The 26,742-nt window shown below is 53.5% G+C and overlaps 1 protein-coding gene across 1 annotated transcript; it reads right to left on the bottom strand.

The window, feature by feature from the left end:
• Positions 1–11,638: 11,638 nt before the first annotated feature.
• LOC144247823 (serine/threonine-protein kinase pim-1-like) lies at positions 11,639–23,949 on the bottom strand. The gene is given in 8 exon segments (XM_077789480.1): positions 11,639–11,715; positions 13,260–13,409; positions 13,667–13,846; positions 14,521–14,887; positions 15,092–15,142; positions 15,336–15,765; positions 23,625–23,640; positions 23,775–23,949. Coding segments are annotated over 8 exon segments (1,446 nt in total).
• Positions 23,950–26,742: the final 2,793 nt, after the last annotated feature.

Genomic DNA, 26,742 nt, shown 5'->3' with positions numbered 1-26,742 from the left:
AGACATTGAGACCCAGGCCCCTCAAAAACTTTCTTTGTCCTTGCTGCACGTGTGCCTAGAGTGACATGTGGGTCACCTTCCTGCCAGTTCAGAATGTGCAGAACTGCACCTAAGTGCTACTTCTGTTCAAAGTTTCCTGGAGGCAAAAAGGGAGCTGGGACAGGGGCAGAAGGGGGAATGTCCATAAGTCATAGGTTGTCCTGAAGTCCCTTTTGCCAGGCAGATGCCATGGGGGGCTCTCACCCAGAGGAAGAGCCAGGACCCGCAGGGCAGATCCCGTGTCCTGGATCCGGCCAGGACAGGGGTAATTTTTGCAGCAGCCAGGAGGAGCACGGCCAGGACCTTGGGGTAACTGGATATCACCTGCCACGTGGCAGGGGGAAATGGAAGGGGTTTGCTCTTCCTCCGCCGGTGTGCCGTAAATCGTGGGGTGTGCCCAGTTCTGTATGGTGAACAATCACGTGTGACTCGTTCACCTCTTGTACACTCTCCTTTTAGTGTTGTTATTACCATTTGTGGGGTTTTTTTTCTCTGCTGTTTCTAGTAAATTGTTCTTAGCTCAACCTGTGATCTTTACCTGCTTGTGCTCTTCTCTCCTCCTGCCACAGGAAAAGTGGTGGGAAGTCAGTGAGTGGCACATGGTCTGAGCTGTATCAGTGTGAGCTCAAAACTGGGGAATACCATTCCTACACTGCAACAATGTGGAAAAATCAATTTCCTAAGTTACTTTCCTTGTCTAGTCCTACAGGAAAATTAGCCTGCTGAAAAGCAACTGCTGTAATTGAACTGAAAGCCTGCTAGGTAATGCTTGTTTTAAAGTACAGATTTAATAAAGTTACACAGAAAGCAAAAATTAAATATTGATAAATAGTCTTTATAATAGTTTTTTAAAATATTTTAAAATCTATGATGGGAGAAATTCCTGTGATCTTTTCCCAGTCTCACAGTGACAAAGAATTCTATAAAGCAAATTTCAATTGAATGTTTTCAGCCTCTAAAAACGAGTTAAGCAAAATAGTAGAAAGAGTTACATTTGAGTTGCATTTCCAAAGCAGATGGTTGACTTTAATGCTTAAGGCTAAAGAAGGGGAAATGAGAGAATCTGTGTGTTGAAAAAAAATCCACCCATAATGGAACTGTGCAAATGCATTCTGTTCCTCCCTGAAATGGAAATTCTCATATTCAAAATATCATTGAAAGTTGAGGCCATAATTTCAAGTGATTTAATGGCAATCAGCTGTGTTAAATCATTAAAGAGAACATTACTGATCTGGCCTCACAGATGTGTGAATGACAAATATAAAATTGATACATTTCTAATCATGTTTTCTTGGATAAGTCAGAATTTCCAGAGGATTGAGAAAACAGGTTTGGGTTTGGTGTTTTCTCCGTCTAAAAAATGGCTAAAAGAATTCATGCTTTCCCTTAGTTCTGAAGGGTCACTCAGCTAGTATCAAGGGCAAAGATAGCAGATTCCAAAAAGATGTCCTTGATTTTCAGACTTTTCACAGACAGAATACCATGAAAGAAAAAATTAAAATCAATTGAATGCAGACACCACTTTGCTCTCCATTTAACCACAAACTCACACTCTACCCTAACCCTAAACCCACACTCTATCCTAACCCTAACCCTTCTCATTAATACAAACACAGAAACACTGACAGCCTTGTTTGGCAGAAAAAGGAAAACTGTAATTTCTCGACAACTCATTGAGAGCAGTCCATGTTAAAGCCCCTGCCCTGGGTTTCACTGCCACTCCCCACCTGTGCCCATCTCTGCAGGGCAGGACCAGTATCAGGAGGACCTGTGGCCAGAGGTGGTGACAGCAGCAGGTCCCTCTGCCCGGGGCAGAAGGCACAGCACCTCTGCTCCTGGCTGGAACAGGGGCCCCTTGCCCAGGGGGGACATGGTGTCCCAAAAAGAGGAGGGGCCTCAGCAAGAGGCCAATCCCCCAGCAGCTCTAGAAGGGCTCTGGCAATTCTTTATTCAAGGAAAAGGAAATAAATTGTTATTTCCCTCACACAGTCTCTAGACGCTGGATTCTCTCCCTTCTAATGCCCTTCACCTTCCCCCTGTGCCCCACTGTGGGTGACACCCCTGTGCTGGAGGGCACAGCCACGGGCCCCTGGAGTCCCAGGGCTATGTCAGCAGTGGTACCTCTTCCCACAGGAAATCCTGCTGCAGCTGCCATACCCTCAGTAGAGCAGATGCCAAAGGCAGAGCAGGCAGCAGGAGCAGCTGGTCTGTCAGAGCACCAAGCCCCTAAACTTCCTATCCAAATATCTGGATACGCAGTGACTCCACAACCCGATGTAATCGACTTGGGGGCACTCCCCTCTGATGTTTCAGCCCAGAAAGTAGAAGTAATTTCAGTCACTTGAGCTTTGGAATCAAGCAGAGGAAAATGAGTTTACATTTCAACTTATTCAGAATACGCCTTTGGAGTGGTACGTGTACATGGGATTTCCGGAAAGAAAAAGACCTTTTGACATATCAAAGCTCCGATCAAAAACAGAGAACAAATCTTGGGTTCACTTGAAAGTATCTAGAAACCAGAGGAAGTTGCCATCAGGCACTGCAGAGTACCTAAGTACACCACCAAGTACATAAGACCAAACTGGAATTGGGGAAACATTTAGCCAACGAGAGTGCAGAAGACATGTTAGAAAACATGTTATAAAACAAAGTTTTCCTCTGCTGCAAAATGAAATATAGGTATTAAGAAACTAGTTCCCATATGGAAGTTTGTCTCAAGAAAAGGGGGGACTTGATAAGGACCATAGAACAGATTGTCAGCGTTCAGGAACACACACAATCACAGGATATGATTATATGCAGGTGCTTTTATTGAGAGCTCTGGAAATCAGGGATACAGACCCAAATCTGACTTCACATGGCTTTTGAGCTGAATGTATTTTATATTCTATCGTTATATAATGTACATATTAATTATTAAACTTATATTGTTCTATTGTATACATTGACTTTATTCAAGCATGAGTTTCTCGTGATCTTTCTGAGGTCCCTGACCACAGTTTCTCATTATTATTCTTATGATTAAATGGTAATTTTATTTAATTACTAAACAATCATCACATCTAACAAGTATATCATTTATCATGTACTAGCTACACAGGTGCAATTCTAGCAAGGTACAAGGCCTACATGTACCTAGGGCATTTTTTTTTTTCAGGGCTTACTAAGCTTAATTTTCCTTTTAACCCTAAATCCCCATGATTTTAAAACCCTTTTACTATGACAACCATCATCAGCACTTGGGGGTGGCACAATTCCAGTGGCACAAACAGTGTCTTGAGGCCACTTCACTCTGTTATAAATGCCTAATGCAATGGTTGGCTCTCACAGTTCAGAGATTAGTATTATATGTATGTTAAGGAAAGTCTATTGACTTATAGTTGCTTTATTGTGATTTGTTGTTCAGATGTCCTCTGTTCTCCCCATAGTCCATCTTCCCCAGCCCATACAGTTGCCAAGAGAGGGCCTCAGTAGTCCAGGCATGAGGAAGGAGGGTGCGTACCTGTGGCTTTGCATAAAACATTTGAGAAAAGGGCGAGCTTGTTACTAGGAAGTGCAGCATGACAACACCTCACCTCCCATCAAGTGACAAGAAAGAAACCTCCACGGATGAACGGCAAAGAAGAGTCGACTGACAGACCTTGGCAGGGGCCAGGGTTGCCTGAGGCAACCCCCAGGGGTACAAAAATGGGAGCAGCCAATTTATAGGTAAGCTCATGGCTGCCGGGGTTGCCAACTCCCAGCATTGCACCGTCCTTTTTCCTTATTCAGTATTTTGCTGTATTTTGTTAAAGTTTTTAGTAAACCTTTAAAATCCTTAAAAGTGAATGTCGCTTCTCACAACTCAGAGAGTAACATCCTCTGGGAAACCACCTGAATTCTTTCCTGCAGTGTGCTGAGGGCTGCATGGAGAGAAATATTCAGGAAAGGGAGGCTCCAGGGGAAATGCTCAGGACAGCCACGGACTGCACAGAGGGACATTAGAGTGGTGGGTCTGCAGGGAGAAGTCACAGCTGCCTCCCTTCTGAACCACCCTGAGGACCTGGACAGGGCTGTGCCATGCCCTGGGCACTGACCTGGAACTGAGGGATGTGGCAGAGGCCTTTGGTGTCAGGGATGTTGAGAAGGCTGGGCAGTGTCACTGTGAGACCTCTCTCAAAGCCCCTGGAAAGGCCAGAGCCATCCCAGAGGGTCCTGGGCACTTGGGAAGGACAGACATAGAACCAGTCTGCAAACAGGGCAGGGAGGGGATGGGGACAGTCACAGACTGGTCAGACTCAGCAGGGACGGGGATGTGGCAAATCCTCCTGCAGCCATTCCAGGCACTGGCAGCACAAGGCAGGGACGGCAGAACCCACGTGGGAAGGAAAAGAAGGGGATGTTGTTTGCCCAGACCTTAGCAGGGTCTGTGACATGGTCTGCTGGGTCTCCTCAAAGCCAGATTGGAGAGAGATGGGCTGAAGGAATGGAACGTGGGGTGAGTGGGAATTTGGCTGAACAATGAGGGTCAAATGCTGTCCATGGAACAGAGTCCTCCTGGCAGCCACGCCCTGGTGACATCCCGCAGTGACCAGCCCTTGACTACAATGGAATATTCATATATTCCCTGTGTCATGGGACAAAATGCACTTCCAAGTCCTTTGTGGATGATGCCAAATTGCTGGAAACCCTTGCGCAGCTGCATCTGGTTAATGCTGCCTGCTAGAGAAAAGCTGAGCAGAACAACACTGGCGGGTTAAATGTGTGCGGCCATCAGGGGCCCAGCGAGCCTCTTTCTCCCTCTCTCTCTGTGATCTCCCAAACTTAAGGCAAAGGAGACACCCAAGTTTTATAGATGCTCATGGCTGAAAGAAATTAAAAAGCTCAAAGAGTCCACAAAGGCCTATAAAGTTTTATTAATTCATTATGCATTTGGCATAGAAACTGGGATGTCAGTCCCTGAGCTATAAAAGGGCATGTCAGTAGGTTCTGTATAAAGGCACAAGAGGAAAGGTGAAAGGGAAGAGAGACACAGACAGGAGAGACACAGAGATGTGAATCAGAGGGGCAGAGAGAAAGGAAATTAGAGAGAGAGGAGATCCCCAGTCCTGGTTCCAGCATTGATCCAGCCATTGGGATGTCCAGGGTGCTGGGGCACAAATGTGCCTGGGCTTGGTGGGAGGACCTCTTCACTGATCACTTTTCCCTGCCCTGGCAATAAGTGTCTCACTTTTGGTGCAAAAGACTTATCACGTGCAGTTTGTTCTGCTGAACCTTTCTGGAAATGGCTCAGAGGCTTTGGGGGTCTTTGCTGGTGTTGATCCCCCCACAGTCCATGCCCACTTCTCATTCCTGCACTTGGGCCATGTCCTGCTTATGCCCAGGAGCCAGAGCAAGGATGTTTGTCCTGGAAAAGTTCTGCCTTTATCTGCATGGCCCCTTCTGCATCCACAACCTGTTCTTCCTCACAGTGTGTTATTGCCAAGAAGACTTGGCTGTTCTTACCAATCCTTGGTTGGTCCCACAGCCATCCAGTTTTTGATGTTTGGGACAGGCAAACCAGGTCCTGATCTTCTGGGCTTCTACACCCGCCTCAGCAAGGGCCTCAAAAGGCAAAGGCCACAGGTGGAAGCAAAGAAAAAACAAATGAAATCAATCCCCTATTGCTGATTCCCATCAGCAGACAATGTCCAGCCACCTCCTGGCAGGACAGGATCAAGAACGTGTACTTTGTGTTTTGTGTGAGAAATGTCTTGGTAGAAAACATCCACAGCCCTCCCTGCCAGCCCTATCCCCTTCCTTTCCCTCAGTTTATTGCTGACCATGACATTGCATGGAATGGGAGATCCCTTGGGTCAGTCCAGCCCAGCTGTCCCCTCCCTGTGCCCTCGGGAACACTTGCCCACCCCCACCCATTGGCTGGGGGGACTGCAGACATGGCCTGGGCATGGCAGGGGCAGGGCAGGGCTGGATATGGCAGGGCAGGGCCAGGGGGCAGCGAGATGGGAGTGTGCAGCCTTCAGGGACACAGCAGAGCTGTGGGACAGCGCAGGACAAGCTGTGCTGGACATGGCCAAGGGCCCTGGCAAGGCTGGCAGTGGCCAGGGGAAGCCAAGCCTTGGTGCCCTGGGGCCCAGCAGCGTCTTGCCACCAAGGGCTGTGAGGAGGAGACACCTTGTCCTGAGGCACTGGGGCCTCCTGGCACAGCCCCAGCCAGGCTGGGCACTGCCATCCCTTGTCCTGCCCTCAGCACCCCTCCATGTGCCAGTGCTCCCGGCAGAGCCCTGAGCAAGCGGGCAGGGACAGGATCTGCCTTCCCTGGGCTGGGGCTCAGGCCTTGGCCTTTCTGCTGCCTCCAGCCAGCCCAGGCTCTGCTCAGCAGCTGAGCTGCCCACACAGAGCCTTTGCCTCCCTGCACTCCTGGCCTGGGCAGCCTTGGGCAGCAATGGCCCTGGGCCCTCCTTCATGCTCCCAGGGACTGCAGCTTCTTCCAAGGACTTGGGCTTTGCCTTGGAGTCCTGAGAGCTTTGTGCAACCATGGCCTCCAATTATCTGCTGGAATTAGTCCCTGGAGATTCTTTGTCAGTAGCAACAATCAATGGGGCTCATTAATGCTTCAAGGTGCTGCAGTTCTTTTAAGGTACTTCCCTTTTTCCTTCCCACACTGAGTCTCTGAGAGGTTTGTGCCATCCTGGCCTCCAATTCTCTCCTCCAACGAGTCCATGAGGGGTCTGTGTTGTGGATGGACCTCAGGGGACCCATTCATGCTTTGAGACACTTTGGGTTTTCCCTCGGACTTTGACTCCTGGTTAGGTTGGCGCAATCTCCTCTCAGGCCCTGAGCTTCCAGGGCTCAGCTCTAAATGCACCACGGGGCTCACTGGGATCAAGCAAGTCCTGACAAACCATGGCTCTGCCCTGATTTCCCTCTGCTCTAGTGCAGTCCATTAGGAAGGTTTCCTACAATACTGATGGAAAACTATTTGCAAGAGCTTCCAAAAAATCCACATTCCTCTTTGAAGAGTATATTTTATGATTGTTCTATTTAAAGCAGAGGTGGCTGCAGCATTCAGCGACTGATATTGGCCCAGGGACTCTCCTGAGGATGTCTGGCCTAGTCAGAGAAGCTGTGCCTTGAGGTCTGAGGCAGTGTGGACAACCTTGCTCCACATAGCCCAGGCCCGTCCTGTCTCTGCTCAGTCACCTGGGACCTGCTGTGCTTGAAGAAATCGCTGCGCTCAGGCAAAGAGGGGTTTTCTTCTTTTATTTTTTGAAGCAATCTAAAACTCCTAAGCTTCCCCATTTAAAACAGACACACTCCTCAAGTGTGTGCAAGCCCTAGGCACCTCAAGGAGGTTCCCCTTCCCCAAGGCAGAGCCCTGCAAGGAATGCTGTAGACACACAGGAAGTTCTGCAATGAACACAAATCCAGAGTTGGCTCAGGGTAGAATGAGAGCAACTCCTGAAGGACAGACCAGCTTTGCACTCCTTGCAGCTCAAAGCTCCCAGTGGGTCCTTGGGAGGTGTGTGAGTGACTCAGGAGTGAGGGAAGGGAAATGAAGAGAGCCCTGGAAGTGCTTCTGTGCAGACAGGCTGTGGGGAAGGGCACCGCACACCTGCCCTGGGCCGGCTGTGAGGGTGGATCATCATCCCAACCTGCACTGGCCATTGCAAGGGACTGCTGCCATGGACACTGCACCGAGCCCACTGCGCCAGCCCATTGCTCAGGGCTGCTGTCACTGCCCAGAGCCAGAGGGGAGCCCTTGCTGTGGGTTTGTGCCGTGGCCGCCTGCCCTGTGCCGCGCGGGCCGGTCAGGCGCCGCGGAACCAGCAGCAAACACCAGGGCCAGGGCCAAGGCCGGGTCAGGCAGACAGAAAGGGGCAGTGCTGGGCACTATTTGCATGGCAGCCCCCACTGGGACACCACACCTGGGTCACCTGGCCTGGCAGGTGCCATGGAAACCCCTGGCACGGACTGATGGCACAGACCCTGGCACTGAGACGCTGCTGGGCCGGGTGCTGAGCACAGGGCTGGGCACACAGAGATGCTTTTGCTCTTGCTCAGCTCCCACTGAGCCAAAGCCTGGCCTGCCCCTCCTCTGGCCATGCTGGAGAGGGGCTGGGGCTGCGGGAGAGCTTGGACACAGCCAGGACAGGTGGCCCCCACTGACCCCGGGGATACCCCAGACCATAGTGTATCACGCTCAGGGTATAAAGTGGGGGGAACAAGGAGGAAGGGGGGACATTTGGAGTGATGGCTTTTCTCTTCCCAGGTAACACTTAGGCTGGAGGGGGCCCTGTTTCACCAGTGGGCAGGGTCAGCACCAAAGACACAGACACCAACTGAAGGAATTGTGTCATTTTTATCATACTCAGCTGCAAAGAATTACAAAAGGATAAGCTCAGCAAAGCACATCATCATTAGCAAAGCATTACAAAAATGCTCAGCAATGCATCCAGTCATTGCTACCAGAGATTGCCTGGAGTGATTAAGGAAAGATCCATCACCAGTTAGCCTCAGGCTTTACAGTCATCCACAGCCACACATCAGCTGGGGGAAGCCAAGGACTGGAGAGCCACTCCCAGACACTGGGAATTCCTGCAGGTGCCTCCACCTCTGCAGCCAATGAAGCTCCAACCCCAAAGCTGTGAGAGGACACAGCTTTTACACTGTTAAACAAACAAGCTGGCATCACTGCTGCTGCGAGAACATCTGCTTTCATTCTCCTGACTGCTTTCTCCCAAAGCCTGGCCAGGGCTGAAGGAGGAAACAAGGGAGTTGACTTTGATCCTTCACCCCCAAACAAGGCCACATGGGGCTTTGTCTGTTTCTAAATACAGAAAGATAAATCCATGTTTTATCAAGGAATACATACATGGATCATGTTGTTAATCATGCTTCTTAAATGAGTGGAAACAAATACAACATTTGCTTGGAAGGTTCATCTAGAGGTGAGCTTTGCCTCAGGGCCTGTTCAGGCCTTGATCACAACCTGTTCAGGCCTTGGCACTTTGATTGGTCCTGAGACCTACAATCAACTACAACCTTCGTAACAATTCTTTCAGTAACACAGCTTAGATTTAGGTATTAGGCATAAAGGCATCTCCTCTTGTTCTACAATTAAGTGCAGTTTAAGTTCATTACTCAGAGCTATTCACGCTCCTTTTAAAACATGCCTAAATAGTTGCTATTCTCTCTTATTTACCAAATGCCTCTCTTTTCTTGACACCGTCTCTTTTAAGAAAGGTCTCAATACTCCACTTCCCAGCACAAAGTGTCCCAGCAACTCACCAAGTGCACACACTGCAATGATCACACAAATGCATTTCACAGCAGCCTCTAATTTGGCAGCCATGAAGCCAATCCCACCAAGAAGAATTTTCTTCTTTCTGCCACTCTTCCACTGCTCTTTCTGTCAAGGTGATTTCTGACTGTTGGCCTTCAAACCCATCACTGCTAGCAGTGCAACATCCCCATCCCCTGATAGCCCAGGTTCCTCCTTGGCCAGCAAGCAGATAATCCAAGGCCATGCGGTTCTCTGGAGTCCCCATTTGTGTTTGTTGGAGCTCATAGGATGTGCTATTGGACATTTTAACAGTACCATTTGCTACCTCTTCAAATAATCCATTCAGCTCATTCATGTCAGCTCCACGGGACAGGGCAGCGCACATGGGGCACAGGGTGAACCAGAATCTTTTGGTTTCTGAAACCCAAGGCACTCTTTGGGTGGAAAATGTTCTCTGGGCCCTAAGTCTTCTCTGTGCTTGTTGCTGAAGGAGCCTAAATGGTGGCCCTGCAGCTGGGAGTGGTGTGACACTGACACTGACCAGCTGCAGCACCCCAAGTTCTACTGACATTGGCAGTGATGCTAAAGCACAGAAATCTTCTGACACTGTAGCCTCTAGAACTATAACAGGGTTGGGTTTCTCCTGACGGGAAATCTGAGTGAATCCTGTCACACTGATCATTGTATTCCTGTGTCCCACAGCAGAGTTTTCTGTAACTGTCCCTTCACTGACTCCGTTACGAGGCAGAGCCCATTGACAGAGTTCTGGCCACCCCACAGGGTGGGCCCTCCAAGGGAACCCCATACTGTTGCAGAGGATAGATAGATATGATTGTTATCTTAGCTAGCCGAATGTCACTTCTACCCTTGGATGAATCCTGGAGTGAAATGGACTGTTCCATCCCACCCTGCAAAAGATTGTGGCTCATCCCACACTCCTGTAGCTGCCCCTAAAACATCAGAGTCTGTAACCCCATTGGCCCATGCCTTGTCCCAGCCCACCTGGGAGCCCCTGAAAAGGGGGCTCCGAGCGGCCATGCGGCCTCTTGGACTTCCTCCCTCTCTTGGATTTCCTCCCTCTCTTGGACTTCCTCCCTCCTCCCCTCTAGGACTCCCTCCCTCCCTGGGGCTTCCCCTCTCCTAAACCCTCCGTTTCTCTCTCCCCTCCCCCGTCCTCCTAAGCCCAGCCACGTGCTACGCCTGAGAGCACGAGGCTCGGGCATTCCTGAATTCTCCAATAAACCTCTCTCCCCAAGAGCAAGCTTCAGAGATCTCTGCCTCACTACACCCCGACCGTGCAAAGGAGCATATTCATCCCACACCATTCCTCCCAGTTTCAGCTGAGAACATACCCAGCAATTAGTGACACTGAGTGCTTTGGCTACCTTGGTCTTTACATTTTCAAAACATTTTTGATGACTGATCCCTTGGTGAAACTCTGTAGTGTTTTGGCAAACAAAGGTTCTGGCTGACTATCAAGGTACAAATTACAGACATCTGTAGTACTTTAGTGACACAATTCTTCATTCTTTTTGCTCAATCTCATTCAAGTTAGGAACAATAATTCTGTTGTCCATGGAGCTGGCACCTTTTTAATTCCAGAATAATACCCACAAGGTCCTTTAGTGTTCAGCTTTACCATGTTATCTGTGGGTAACAAGGCTTGGTGGGGCCCTTTCCCCTTTGGCTGGAAGAGGGCCAGGACCTCTATTTAGAGAAAAAAAAAAGAAAAAGAAAAAAAAAAAACAATTAGATGAATTGTAAAAGATACAAATAAAATCCAAGTGTTAGTGAAACAACTTCTGTAACTTTGCATTAAGAGGTTAATGATCTTTTTAAAAAGAGAACTCAGTTATTTACATTGTAAATGTGCTGATGGCATGGATCCATCTTACTGACCTCAGCAGCCTTTTTTAAAGTTTTTGGGGGTTGTTTCCAACGTTGTTATTTTAAATTGTGGTCAAAGCAATAGGAAATTGATTGGGGCCCTTCCAGCTCCAGGCAGAACTGGAAATCTAAACTCTGTAAAACCCCAAATCCTTTAGAAGATGACCTTCCTTCTCACTCTGGGAATGAGCTGCACATTCCCTCTGAAATTGTGAGGGGTTTCTTACGGATGAAAAATCACACTTACGGCCTTTTGCTCTGGTTTGGAAGTGGGAAGGGCAACTCTCCATCCATCAGCTCCAGACTGCACTGCCTCAGGAACACGGCTCACTTGCCAGCTTTGGCCACTCATGGCACTTCTAGAGGAGGAAGAAAGTGCAACTGCACAATTCCAGCCAAAAAGAAATGAAGAATGAATAGTGGAGATCCAGGCATTCCTGCAGAGATTCAGGGGTTCAGCTGGGACTGTGGAGAGTCTGGGTCCTTGCCAATTGGATGTGTGTCCCCAGCTGCAATCTCCTGGCCTGCAGGGGAGTCTCACTCACCTGCCAAAGGAGAAAGCTCAGGCACTGTGCTCAAACGGGCTCGTCTGATGCAAAGCTGTCAGAGCAATGTGAGGGCAGAGCCAGCCCAGCTGTGCCCAGGACAGAACCCAGCAGAGCCCTGGCAGAGCCCAGGGCAGCCTCAGCACCCGCAGAGCCCGGCTGCAAGGAGAGAAACCAGAAACCACCCGTCAGCTGAAGGCTCCTGTCCCCTTGTCCCAGCTGCCCACAGAGCCCAGGCCATGCTGGCTGTGCCCAGAGCCGTGCCAGGAGCTGCCCATCACTGCTGCCTTTGGGAGCAGAGCAGGAGGGCAGGACATTCCCAGCCTGCAGCCAGCCACAGCACATCCAGCCCTCAGCAGCTGCCCAGAGCAGGAGACTCCTTGTGCTTGTTGCCATCTCCCAAAAGCTCTGATCCCACCATGCCAAGCAGGCCGGGACTCACCTCTCGCCATCCTCCGCTGGGAGAAAAGCTGGTCCCAAACGATGTCCTCAGCCTTCTCCAAGGGCACGGCCCATCCACGCTGCAGCTGCTCCCAAGCACTTCCCAATCCCGACTGGACCTTACATTGAACGCTTCCTCGAGAAAAACAAACAACAAACTGTTGAAAAGTGACTAGAGACAAGGGGAAGCAAGAAAAAAACTCTTATCTCTGTCAGGGGTCTGAGGAAGGCCCAACCCCCACATGCTAGGGAAAATCCCACCCATGGGGGAGAGAAGCCCACACTTTCTTTCTTCCCTCCTGCACTGCCTCCCAAAATAACAGTGATCCCAAAGCAAACAAGGGCAGTGGAGCAGGCCAAGCCATTCCTTGCCTGCAAAGCAAAGCAGCCCCTGCACAGGTTCTGGAGTCCCACCTCTGCTCCCACCGGGTTTGTTTGTGTCGGGCTGGCTGCCCCAGCCCCAGCCCCAGCCTCAGCCCAGGCCATGCTGGGTGGTGGGGGCTGTTAGCAGGGCCAGGAGCCAACTCCCATTTTGTATCCACCCCAACCCATGCCCCCAGCCCTGCCAAAAAACAGCTGGGCAGCCGACTGAAGTTGCATCTGCCCCAGCACAGGGGGAACCTTTTGTTCCCAGCCAGTCTGAGCAATGCCCAAATCTGGGAGCATTTCCCGGGCTGTGGACTCATCTGCAAATTCGCTGTGGAGCCTGGCTTTGGAGAAGGTGCCAAAAGTTCATCATCTTCAGCTGCCAGGGTCCAAGTTGAGGAAGAGGTTGTCATCCTTGATGTTGTCCTCGCTGTCTCCAGCAGCCCCACCTGGTACAGCTTCTCCAGGTGCTCCTTATCCTTCCCTGGGGGTCAGACCAGGCTGTCAGGGTTCTGCCCAGGGCCCCAGCTGCCAGGCAACTGGGACAAGCAAAATCACCTTGGATGGCAGCCACCAGTGCTGGGCAGAGCAGCTCAGCTCCAGCACAAGGGCTGCGTGTTCCCACCAAACAACCCCAGTGCATTGATACAGGCAGGGAAAAAAGTCTGGGTTTCCTTGCTTCTGATTGCCAGGGCATGTGTGGAGCTGTAACTTACCACGGCCCTGCAGCAAAGTGTGCATGAGGCTCTCTCCCTTCTTCTACGGCAGGTGAATATCCTGTATCCATGGTTCATAGAACAGGTCTTCTAAGGAAGGTCTGTCCAAGAAGTGCATAGATAAACACCACCTGATAAGATCTTGGCACTCTGGGCAGAAAAACCAGAAACCACCGGTCAGCTAGAGAAGGCTCCTGTCTGCTTTGCCCCACTCTTCCCATGCCCAGGCCATGCTGCTTCTGTGCTCCCAGCTGGGCCTAAACTTTTCCATCAATTCCCGGTTGTGGAGGAGAGCAGGAGAGCAGGACATGTGCCACCTCCTCAGCGGCTGCCAGAGCGAGATGCTCACGAGCCTGCTGCTGTCTCCCAGCACTGGTATTCCCCCGTGGCCAGAGATGAGGATCCACCTGGAGAGAGCCGCTGTGGAAGCGAGAGCTGATGGTCCCAGCTGATCTTCCGGCCCCTCCTGAAAGGGTGCTGCCCACAGACCATCTGGTGCAGCAGGATGCCCAGGGACCAGATCGTTGCTGCCTCGCCATGGTACCAGCCCAAGCGGGTCCATTCCGGGGGGCTGTATGACAGTGTTCCTGTGGAATACAAATGGAGTTCATCAGGGGGATGCTGCTGCTTCCAGAGCCTGGCCCCAGCATCCCTGGGCATGCAGGGGCTGCCCCAGTGACACACGGAGTGACTGCTGCGCTCTCGCCAGCACCTGGGATTGTGTACAAACTCAGGGCTGGACAAGAAGCCACTGGTGTTGGAAGAGGGCAGCAGAAGCCCCAGCAAGGTCTGACCATGACATGTAAAGCAAAAACCCAGTCAGGGCTGGGGGAAAAAACAGGTCCTTATCCTCCCTGCCTGCAGTGCCCCAAAAATATTATGAAGCCAAAATTTTATGTTTTCATAAAATATTATGAAAACAAGGTGAGTGGAGTAGTCCAAGCCCTTCCTCTCGCCTGCACACCAAACTGGCTGGTGCACTGGTCCTGGCCCCCTCCTCTGCTACCCCCACCCACGGGTGCTTTTGTCACGCTGGCTGCTGCTGCTCCAACCCCAGCCCCAGGCAGAGTGCTGGGCAAAGGCTGCCAGCAGGGCTGGAAGATGCCTCCCCACCCAGCCCCGCTCAAAAGCAACTCAGGTAAAGACTCAGTACTCTGACTGGCAGCAAAAGGGAGAATCCTCGCTGCCACACCCAGCTTGGCCTGTGAGATGTTGGGCCATGAGATGGTGGGACCGAGAGCACACCCCTGCCCGGGCTCACCTGCAAAGTCAGTGTAGGCTGTGTCCTGCAGGTAGGTGCCACAGCCAAAGTCGATCAATTTTGCCTGGCCAGTGGCCAGGTCAACCAGGATGTTCTCTGGTTTTATATCACGGTGCAGGACCCCGCGGCTGGTGCAGTGCCGCACGGCCTCCAGCACCTGGCGGAACAGCTCCCGTGCCACCTCTTCAGACAGGAACCTCCGTGCCCGAATGAAATGCAGGAGGTCCTGAGACCGCTCCGGCCGCTCCAGCACCATCACGATGCTGTTGGGGAGCTCAAACCACTCCAGCAGCTGGACCACACCAGGGAAGCCGGTGGACACCTTGTCCAGCAGGACGATCTCCAGGGGTGCGCTGGTGCCGTCGGGCTGCGGGAGGACCACGGTGCCACCAGTGGGACTGATGTCGTGCCAGGGCAGGGGAACCCCTCAGCCAGCCCGGGATGCTCTGCGCCCTGCGCTGGCCCCACGCCCGCTCCCCATCGAGGCGTCCTGGTGGCTTCCCCCATGCCGGGCCTCGCCTCATCCCCGCCCGGCACGGCCCGGCTGTTCCCGCTGGCCCCGCTCACTCACCAGCTCGCCCCAGCGCCGGACGCGGTTCCGTGGCACCCTTTTGATGGCCACCTGCAAGCCAAAGGCAGCAGCGGGCTGAGCTCGCCGCCCGCCCTGCCGAGCCCCATCCTCCTGCTTCCTTCTCCTCCTCCTCCGCCTCGTCTTCCTCCTCCTCCTTCCCTTCCTCCTCCATCCTCCTCCTCCTCCATCCTCCTCCTCCTCCTCCTCCTCCTCCTCCGTGCCCGCCGCCGGCCCCGCCGCTCACCGGGGCGCCGTCCGAGAGCCGCGTGGCTGCGAACACTCTGCCGAAGCCGCCGCGCCCCAGCAGCGAACCCACTCGGTACCGCTCCTGCAGGGCCTCCTGCGCCTTCCCTGCGGGCGGGACGCGGCTGTCAGCGCTCGGCCCGGGGCCAGCAGCGGCCCCCGAGCGCCCCCCGAGCGCCTCGGGCCGGCCATCCCCAGGCCTTCGGTCTCGGCAACGGGACACGGGAGGCTCGGGGCCGGCGGCCGCGCTGCCGAGCGGCGGAGCTCGGGCCGGGGAAGCCGCAGCGGGGGCGGCGGGAGCGGCCGTGCCGCGTGTGTCCTCCGCGGGGCCCGGGAGGCGCCGGCGCCGGGGCCGGACCCTGCGGCGGGGCCGGGGCCGGGCTCGGGCCAGGCGGAGCCAAAGGGCGGCGATGCCGGCCCAGCCCCAGGCACTGATGCCCGCCCGGCAGCGCCACCGCCAGCACGGCCAGAGCCGGGCGGAGGCGAGACCGCGGCGGGGCGGGCGGGGCCGGGGACGGGGCAGCCCCGCCCGGGGCCGGGGGCGGGCCGGGGGCATGGCCCGGCCGGGCATGGGGAGAAGGAGGCGGGGAGAGGAGAGGGACACCGGCTAAGGACACCGACGGGAAGGTGTCCGACAGCGGGGGAGGGAGGAGAGAACGAGAAACAAGAGAAAAACTGCTTTTGCTGCCGCTGCTGCCGCCGCTGCTGCCGCCGCCGCCGCTGCTGCCTCTGCAACTGAAGCACCGAGGCCGTTTGTCCGCGTGTCCGTTCCCCACGAGCCCCACGAGCCCCACGGCCGAGCCCCGCGCGCCCCGGGGACAGCCCCTTCGTCTGTCCAGACACGGGAACTTTGCAGTGTGGAGCCCAGATCCAGAGTCCTGACTCCTGCACACTGGCAGAGGAATCCCCTCTGCTGTGTCGCTGCTGTGCATTGTCCTTGCTGAGGCTCAAACACCTTTGGGGCACATTCCCTTGCTGTAGGATTCGTACCTGACCCAAGCACTGCACTTCTGGCTCCAGCGTTGCTTTCCAGTAAAAAGGAAGGAAGGAAGGGGAAGGAAAACTGCGTGTAGCTTATGGTATTTTAGAGTGTTTATAATTTGCTAAGTGACCCATCTTAGAGGTGAGATCCATTTGGAATTCATGGCATGGAGAAGTCCTACAACATGGAAATGGGGTGCATAGAAATAAAGAGGAAAACATCTTAGATACTTTCTTTCATTTTCATTTCACTTCTGCAACGCTGTTCCACTTCTCCAGGAATCTTCTCCTGTCTGCTCTTGACAAGAACCTCTCATGGAGAACAAGGTCGAGCTTCTGTCCCAAGATTTGCCACCTGCTGCAGCTTCTCTTGGCTTTCCACACTGCACTGTGTGTGCAGCACGAATTTTGCAGCAAAGCAGGCCAAATGTTTGGAGAACTTTACATGTCCTTTCTTTTCCTGGGGGGCTGGGGAGTTGTGCCACTGGTGAAGTGGCACAATTGTGACTGTTTGTCCTGGTTTAGGGCAAATTTTGTGAGGAAACCTCCAAAAGGAATCCGTCTAAAAATCAAGTTCAAGCAGCCCCTCTCCCTACTATTTCAGGAGAAGACTTCCCTGGAGAAAAGTGGAAAAAACCAGTTTATTTAATAAGTATAGTGTTCACAAGCATGAATAATATGAAATAAACCCCCTCAGAGTTCTGAAGAGATGGCAATTCAGAATGTCCTTTTTGTGGGTTATAGTTGGCTCACTCGGTCTCTTCTCAGTCCCTCTGGCACTGGAATGCAGGGTCCCAGACCTCGGTGGGCCACAGGTGTGAGCTGCTGGTGTTTTTCTGGGTTTTCAGTCCAGAGCAGGTTTAAACAGTTCCAAGAAAAAGGAAAGTCTGTGATGGTTATTAAATTGTTCGAATGTTCAACTCCTGTTTGTTGGCAAGAAACCTTTCTGTGCCTCTGAGTGTCACCATCCCTGAGCCCAAAGGACACAAACCTGATGAGTTGTGGTTTCCACTGCAGGGGCACTTGGACCTTGGCTCTGCACAGGAGAGCTCTTCATCCACTTTCTCTCTTTTCCTCCCTCTGGGCATGGAGGAAGCTCCTGACTTCAGCACGTGACTCGGGTGTGCAAAGAGCAAATTTGGGCAGAATCGGGGCAGGGAGGGTTTGGGGGGACCTTGGGATCTGTGCTGGGTCCAGAAAGTGTTTTCCATTGCTCTGAGACTGGCTACTGTGCAAAGTGGATTTAATAGCCAGCAGAGGAATGGCTTCTGCATTTGATGGAGCTGTGCCTTCCCTTGGCTTTGTTGGCTGACAAGAAATGAACATCCCTCTGTGTCTCAGGCAGCTCTTACTCCAAGGAAAGCAGGTGGGGGTTGGAGCCAAGGAGCTGAAACCTGCAGGTGCAGCCTGGGCTGGAGGGAGCTCAGATTTGCACAAGGCTGCTCTGAGGGCCAGGGCTTGGATGGGGGAAATGGTGGGGTGGGAGTAGGGACAGAGTCTGATGGATTGTCAGCCATCAATGGTCTTGATTTTCATATCTATTCCAACTGCATGAGGAGGTACTTGGATTCAGTGTCAAGTGGAGCTTGCACATATTCATTTATGTGGAGTAAAAAAATGAAACAGGACCTAACAAATCTTTTCTGTGTCTTTGTAAAAATAAAGCATTCACTTTGAATACACTACTAAAGCCTGCCTAATTAATCACAAAAGATTTGAAAACTTAAATCAAATTATTCCCAGAGGCTTGGCTTGTTCAAGTATTCTGAATGTTAATGGGCTGCAGGCCACTATTTCTCCAGTGAATCTAACTCAGAATACACAAATTATTGTAATTCCTTTTAAATGTCGTCTTGAGAGAGTTGCTTGGGGGATGAGGGTCAGAGCTTCGTTGTCCTGCTTGGCACAGCCCAGGCAGGGCTTTCACAGCCCCATCCCACGCTCCATTTCCCAGCTGGAGCCGCTGGTGCCTCTGAGTTCTGCTGCGCCAGCCCCAGGGAGGACTTGGGGTCATTTGGTCACTCAGGAGCTGGGCTGGGAGCTCCAGAGGTGGCTGTGGAGCATTGCCTGTGCTGTGCCAGGGACTGGCAGACACTGCTGGGCTGGGATAGAGGCTCTGGGGGGATTGGGGTTCCAGGGCAGGGCAGGGCTGGGGTTCCAGGGCCGGGCAAGGCTGGACCTGCCCCTTCCTCCCCCACATACAAAATGTTTCCAGCCAACAATCTCCTCCAGTCTGTCACACCAGGCAATGTTGGAGGTGTAATCCCAATTCTGGACATGGGCACCTGGATGAGAAGAGTTCTGTTCCATAGGAAGGAAAGCACAGAGCCCCAGTGTTTGGAAGGCAGATGAGAGCCTCACAAGGCCAAGGTCAGCCAGACTTGTCAGGAATGGCAGATTGTCTGCAGGCAGCCTCTGGATATAGGGAATTTTGGAGACAGAATCCCAATTTTGGCCATGGGCACCTGGAGAAGCAGGACAGTGTTGTAATGTGGGCAGCCTCTCTTGCTGCGATACCCCGAGCGGTGGAGTGCTGGGCAGTGAGAGGGAAGAGAACGGGCGGCTGCTCCCCCTGTGAAGCTCTGCAGTCCCACTTGGCGTGGGGAGGCAACACGGGACTTGGGGGTGAACAGGATGGTTTCATTCAGTGAGCCCCAAGACCCTCTGGGGAGGGTGAACAAAGGTTTTATACCAGAACTCAAGAGGCAGGGTATAGGAACAGCAACCACTGAGGGTAGGCCTGGGGAAGAGTCTAAGGAGGGACTAACAGAGCACAAACCTATCAGGGGAAACAGGGGAGAGGAGTAACACAAAGTAACCAAAAGGGTGTTGAGCCTCACTAAATAGACAGGGAATGCTCTGGAAGCAGGGGAGGAGGCTACGAGGAGTGACAGGGAATGTTCTGGGGAAAGGGGCAGGGAGAGGGAGGATTGACAACTTGGAGGGGAGGGGGATAGGGAAGAGCTTGGGAAGATTGAAAACTGGGGAAGGGAGGAGATTAGGGGTTGGGGGTTGAACATACACAGAACAAATATCAAACTAAAGAAAAACACACAACAGGACAATTCTTTCCCATAGGAAGGAAAGCATGGAGCCTTCCCCAGTGTTTTGGGCACAGATGAGAGGTGACCCTCATGAAACCACTTCCAACCGGACTTGTCCTGGCAATATTCCTATGGGAACAATCCCTGGATAAAAGGACACTTGGACGTAAAATCCCAGTTCTGGCCATGGGCACTTGGAGGAGAAGGAGAGTTCTTTTCCACTGAAAGGAAAGCAGGGAGCCCCAGTGTTTCCTGTCCCAGTGAGTCCCAGTTACAGAGAAGAGACCTTTAACATGCCAAGGTCAGCTGGACCAGTCAGGCAGTCCACGGGAGGCCAAACCAGCCAGACCTGTTCTGTGTTCCTTTGGTTGCATGGGGTCCCACAGTGTTACAATAGCCCCTGGGTTCCATGAGACCTCCTAGTTTCACAATGGTTCCAAAGATTCCATGAGGCCACGGAGTGTCCCAATGGTCTCCATGGTTCCCCAGGCCCCACAATGACACGTGAGTCCTCTGATCCATGAGGCCCACAATGTCACAATGAACCTTTGGACCATGGGGGTTTGCAGTGTCACAATGATCTCCTTTGGCTCCACAGTGTCACAATGGACCACTGATGACACGAGGCCCCCACAGTGTCACAATGGTCCTCTTGATTCTGTGGGGACCCCAGGGTCACAATGGTCTCACTGGTTCCATGTAGCCTCACAGTGTCACAATGCTTTGCTGATTCCATTGGGCATCATAGTATCCCAATGGTCTCCATGATCCAATCTGTCCCCCAAGTGTCACAATGGTGTCCATTGTTCCATGGTGCCCCACAGTGTCACAATGGCCCCTTGGTCTCACAGGCCCCACAGTGTCGCAATGGTCCCTTGATCTCACAGGCCCCACAGTGTCACAATGGCCCCTTGGTCTCACAGGTTCCTGTGCTGGTGCATTCCCTCCTCCCCTTCTCAGGCCGCCCTGCCAGCTGAGAAATCCTCACTGGGCCTCGGTCTTGGCCAGCAGCCCCTGGGCTCAGCTCCTCTGGAGCTCATCACAAACACTGTCTGCTCCAGGCACTGCTGCTGCCCAGCCAGCTCCTGGTTACTTTAGGAGCAGCCCTGGAACTGTTTGTGTCCCCTCAGTGGCACAACATCCCTGTTCTCAACCTGCCAAAGAAAGCTGCTGATGCCAAGTGCGGCCAGGATGAAACATGGCTGGGACTGCAGCCCCTCTCTTGGGGCCCTACAAACAGCGCTCCAAAAGGAGCCCTTGGAGCTCTCCTGGACCAGTGACTCCCTCTGAGTGGGGCCTCTCCGAGCCGGGAACTCTCCCGTTTGCTGAATTTGGGGATCCCGAAACAACGAGGGAGCCTGGGCCGATCCCCCCACTCCTCCAGGCTCAACCCTTCCCTGCTGGGGAGATGCCAAAGCATCCTCAAGGAGCATTTCCCTGCCCTCAGGGGAATTTCTCACAGGTGCCTTGCACTGACTCTCTGTGTCTGTGTGCACACAGGAGTGCCTGTGCTGGGGAATGTGGCAGAAATGCTGCTCTCTGAGGGCTCTGAGTGCCCTGGATAGCTGAGCCTGTCAGGCCTGTAAGTGAGGTCAAGTGATGCAGCCTAAGCTAAGTTAAATGCTGCTAAGAGTTGTTTTTTGCTATAAGTTATAAGCTGAGCTAAATACTGTTAAACGATATTCCTCTGTTAAATTGAAAAGTCGTAGGTTATAAGTTATGTTAAATACTGTTAATATCTGTTCTTTTGCTAAATTTTGAAGTTGAAGGTAGAAGTTAAGGTTAAGGTATAAGTTAAGTCCTGTTAAATTTGACCTCTGTTCAGCTTTTGGCCCATATTCCTTTTATCCTTGCCCTCACTGTTCTATGTGTCCCTGTGCCACATAAAGGGACAGTTCTCTGATCATTTCAGTTTGATTGCCTGGATTTTGTTTGGATTTGTGGTTTATTTGTTTCCTAGGGGTGCCTTAAGTTTGAAGTGTTCAGTCAGGAGCAGAGTGACTCTTGCCAAGGAACTTTGTGGTGCTGTCGCTTAATATTAAATCTGGTTTTTGCTGCTCCCTTGCTGGGGACTTTTCAGCGCTCTCAAGCCCTCGTTGGTAACAGGGTGAAGGAGCCCTGGCCAAGGCTCTGGCCCTGGGGGACACAGGGACACTGCCAGGGGGTCCCTGTCCCCCCGTCCCACCCCCCACAGCCCCAGCGCCCGTCCCTGTGTCGGGCTCTGGGGTCGATCTCGTGGAACATCCTCTGGGGGAGGCTGCGGCGATGGGGGCAGGGGGACCCGGGGGGACAGGGGACCCCCCTGTGCATGAGCAGTGTTGGACTTCTCTGGGGGAAACTGGGGCAGAGTGACCTCCTCAGTGAAATCACACAGCCCCTGAGATGTCACACAGCCCCTGTGATGTCACACAGCCAACTGTGAAGTCACAAAGCCCTTGCGATGTCACACAGCCCCAGTGATGTCACACAGCCCCTGCGATGTCACACAGCCCACTCTGAGATGTAAGAGGCCACCTGGGATTTCATACAGCTGCTCTGTGATGTCACAGCCTACTCTTTGAGGTCCCAATCTGCTCTGTGATGTCACAAAATCTACCCTGTGGCATCACAGCCCAGCCTGTGATGTCACAGTCTCCCTTTAATGTCACAGCCTGCTCTGTGATTTCACAGTCAGCTCTGTGATGGCACAACCCACTCTCTATTGTCTCAGCCTTCTCTGTGACATCACACAGCTGCTCTGTGATGTCACATAGCCCTTATCTATGATGGCAGAGTCTTCTATGTAGCCTCACAGCCCATTCTGTGATGACACACAGCCAGCCTGAAATGTCATAGACAGCTTTGTGACATCAGAAACTCTTCTGTGATGTCCAACCTCCTCTGTGATGTCACAGCCTGCTCTGTGATGGCAAAACCCACTTATCATGTCACACAGCACCTCTGTGGCCTCACAGACCCATCCTGTCATGTCACAACACCTTCAGTGATGTAACACAGCCACCCTATAATGTCACAGCACACTCTATGACCTCACAGCCTGCTCTGTGATGTCATACAGACATCCTGTGATGTCACAGCCTGCTCTGTGATGTCACATAATCACAGAAACCAGAATTACTGGGTTGGAAGAGATCTTTAAGGTCATCAAGTCCAACCCATGCCCTAACACCACTTCAGCTGAACCATGGCACTGAGTGCCACATCCAGTCTTTTTTTAAACATATCCAAGGATGCTGACTCCATCACCTCCCTGGACAGACAATTCCAGTACTTTATCACCCTTTCCATAAAAAACATTTTTCCTAATATCCAATCTAAATTTCCCTTGGTGCAGCATAAGACTGTGTCCTCTGGTTCTGTCAGCTGCTGTGAGGAGAAAGAGACCAACCCCCACCTGACTGCAACCACCTTTCAGGGAGTGTAGAGAGTGGTAAGGTCACCTCTGAGCCTCCTCTTCTCTGGGCTAAACAACCCCAGCTCCCTCACTTGTTCCTCACAGAACTTGTGTTCCAAGCACATCACCAGCCTTGCTGCCCTTCTCTGGACATGCTCCAGGTCCTCCATGACCTTCCCAAACTGGGTGGCCCAGAACTGGACACAGCACTTGAGGTGCTGCCCAACCAGGGCAAGTACAGGGGAAGAATCACTGCTCTGCTCCTGCTGGCCAAACCATTCCTGATCCAGGCCAGGAGCCATTGGCCTTCTGGGCCACCAGGGCACACTGCTGGCCCGTGTTCAACTGGGCTTTAGACCAGTGCCCCCAGGTCCCTTTCTGCCTGGGCACTGACCAGCCACACCATCCCCAGCCTGTAATGTTGCAGGGGGTATTTGTGGTCAAAATGCAGGGATGGGCACTTGGATTTACTAAGCTTCATCTTATTGGACTCTGCCCATCCCTCCAACCCTTCCAGGCCTCCCTGCAGAGCCCTCCTACCTTCCAACAGATGGACACACGCTCCCAGCTTAGTGTCATCTGCAGATTTACTAAGGAAAGGCTCAATCCCCACATCCATGTCGTCAATAAAAACATTGAACAGAGCTGGCCCAGCACAGAGCCCTGAGGGACACCACTGGTGACTGTCCCCAGCTGGATGCAGCACCGCTCACCACCACTCTCTGGGCTGGCCATGCAGCCAGTTCTGAGCCCAGCACAGAGTGCTCCTGTCCCAGCCGTGGGCTGCAGCTTTTCCAGGAGTGTGCTGTGGGAGGCAGTGCCAAAGGCCTTGCTGGAGTCCAAATAGACACATCCACAGCCTGTCCCGCACCCACCAGGAGGGTCACCTGGTCATGAAAGGAGACCAGGTTGGTCAAACACGACCTACCCCTCCTAAACCCCTGCTGCCTGGGTCTGACACCCTGGCCATCCTGTAAGTGCTGTGTGGTGACACTCAGTGTTAACTGCTCCATGACCTTACTGGATACTGAGGTCAGGCTGTCTGGCCTGTAATTACCAGGATCCTCCTTCCCACCCTTGCTGTGAATGGGCATCACATTGGGCAGCTTCCAGTCATCTGGAACCTCCCCAGTGAGCCAGAACTGCTGGAAAATGATGGAGAGCAGCTTGGCAAGCTCATCTGACAGCTCCCTCATCGCCCTGGGGTGGATCCCATCTGGTCCCATGGATTTATGAACATCCAAGCAGCTCAGCAGTTCTCTGATTGCCTCCCCCTGGATAACAGTGGCCCACTCTGCTCCCTGACACCATCTACCAGCCCAGGAGGACAGTTGTCCTGTAGGCAAATCGTCTTCTCATTAAAGACTGAGGCAAAGATGGCATTAAGCACCTCTTCCTTCTCTCCATCTGCAGTTATTAAATTCCCTTCCACATCTAATAAATAACAAAGGTTGACCTTACCCTTCCTTTTACCATTAATATATTAATAAAAACAATTTTTATTAGCCTTTACTGAAGTTGCCATTTTAAGTTCAAACTGAGCTTCAGCTTCCCTAATTTCTTTCCTACATTGCTGCAGAGGATAGATAGATATGATTGTTTTCTTAGCTAGCCGAATGTCACTTCTGTCCTTGTCATCCTGGAGTGAAATGGACTGTTCCATCCCACCCCCAAAAGATTGTGGCTCATCCCGCACCTCTGTACCTGCCCCTAAAACATCAGAGTCTGTAACCCCATTGGCCCTTGCCTTGTCCCAGCCCACCTAGGAGCCCCTGATAAGGAGGCTCCGAGGGGTCATGCGGTCTCTTGGACTTTCTCCCCCGCTCTTGGACTTCCTCCCTCTCTTGGACTTCCTCCCCTCTTCCCCTCCTGGGGCTTCCCCTTTCCTGAACCCTTCTCCTTTTGTCTCTCCCCTCCCCCCATCCTCCTAAGCCCGGCCATGTGCTACGCCATAGAGCACGAGGCTCGGGCATTCCTGGATCCCCAATAAACCTGTCTCCCCAAGAGCAAGCATCAGAGATCTCTGCCTCCCTACACCCCCACTGTGCAGGAGATTACTCTTCTCACAACTGGCGTCCAACCTGGAAGGAAAAGGAATCCACGCATCTCGACACCTCCATGCATGGTAATTACCTGTGATAGCCTCCTCTTCGCTCTGAGCACAGGCTGTCGTTGCTAAGCAACGTAGAAGCCTTATCTCTTTAAAGATTTGCTGAGGCAATTTACCCTCGAGCACCATAGCCCATTAGTAGCGAGCTTTTGGAGCTCTTGGAACTGCCCGAGCAAGGAACCGCTGCGGAGCTGCAGCAAACCCGAGCTGTGAGCTGGTGGCACGTGGCCACGTTAAGAGAGCGCACAGAGCACTGCCTAGCACTGCCTGCGCTGGAAGCCCCGAGGGCGGAGGTCTGAAGGTCCCAAGCATGGAAAAGCCATCCGGAGAGATGTCCGGAGCTCTGAGGGGACCTGTGCAGACCCCTGAGGAGAGGGTCTCTCTTTTGCTAACTCGAGGTGAGCTACACAGGTCTAAAATATGGGACAATCCCACTCTGCTCCAGATAGAGATCTCTATAAGCAATTTAACCATCTTTTACGTAGTCATGACAGTACTTTGCCTAAGAAAGAGTTAAAAAATCTCCTGGAATGGGTCCTGCCCCACTTCCCTCATGCTGAACGGTCAGCCGCTATTACCAAAGAATTCTGGGACTCAGTAGGTGATAAGGTTTTTATTGACATTTACAGAAGAGACCCCAATGCTTGTGATTTGCTCCCAGCTTTTAGAGCGGTGGCCGAATTGTTCGTTCCGTGAAAGCCAGTCCCGGCCATGTGGCCGGCCCACACGGCTGCTGACGACCCGCCGTGATCCCCTTCCACCCCGTCCCTCCCCTACCTGCCGTGACCCCATCCCTAACCGCCATGGCCGCCCCCACCCCGGCCCCTGCAACCCCCCCCCCCAACCCGCCCAACCCCTGCCCCACGCTGCCGGGCGCCGGCCCCCGCGGCCGCCCCCACCCCTGCCGCTTCCGCCGCGACCCTCCCCCCAACCGCCGCGGCCGGCCCTGGCCCCGTTCCATCCCCGCGCCGCACGCCCCCATCACCCGCCCTCGCCCCCGCGACCCCCCTCTGCACCCCCCCAATCCCCACCCCGCGCCGTTCTGTGCCGGCCCGCGTTGGCTCGGCGGCTGCGGGCCCGGCGGCCGGGGCTGCCCTGATCCCGCCACACCCCACGGGGCTCCTGCCTGCCCCGGCTCCCCCCGAAACCTCTCTAGTAGTGGCGGTTGCTACTTTTGCTGGCCTGTTACAAAGAGGCTTCGCCGCGTTTCTACAAACACTCGAACCGGCACTTGCCGCGGCCGCCTTGCCGCCACCGCCCGCGCCGGGAGAGCGCATGGCCACGCCCTCAATCCCGGCCACGCGGCAAAACCCACTGGAAATCCCGGTGCCCCCACCCCTGCCTGAGCCGCGGCCGTGGGGGGACACCCCGGGACCCCGCGCCGCCACCCTGCCGCCCCCCGCCCCCTGGCAACCTCCCTGCGGCACGGGCCCGACATCAGAGGGCCCCGGCGGGGCGGCAGACGCGGCCGCCATCTTGGCTCGGCCGGCGGAACACGTGGTGCGCCCCGCGCATGCGCGGTTCGCGGTGCCCCCGGTCTGGCCGGTTCCTGCCGCCTCTGCCGCGCCGCCGATGGAGCCTGCCACTCCCCCCGCGGCCCGTGCCGCGGTCTGTGATCAACCAGAACCCTCGAGCTCAGAGGCGGCAACAGCGGGACCCCCAGAGGCGCCAGAAGGAGTTCCACCCCCGCTGCCGCGGCCGGGGAATCCCGAGTCACTTCCGGGTTAGCCGCTAAAGCCCTCCTCACCGGATACCTGCCCGGAACTCCTTCCAGCCGTGCAACAAATAGTTTCCCTCACACCGCCGCCCCCGCCGCCCCTGGACGCCTCTGCTTCCTCTCCTATGCTTTATCCACATTCCACAGCTGCAGCCCCATCCT

Source organism: Lonchura striata, chromosome 34 (assembly GCF_046129695.1).
Source record: "Lonchura striata isolate bLonStr1 chromosome 34, bLonStr1.mat, whole genome shotgun sequence".
NCBI lineage: Eukaryota > Metazoa > Chordata > Aves > Passeriformes > Estrildidae > Lonchura > Lonchura striata.
Note: the sequence above shows the minus strand (reverse complement) of the source record. Positions and strands in the feature narration are given on the sequence as shown.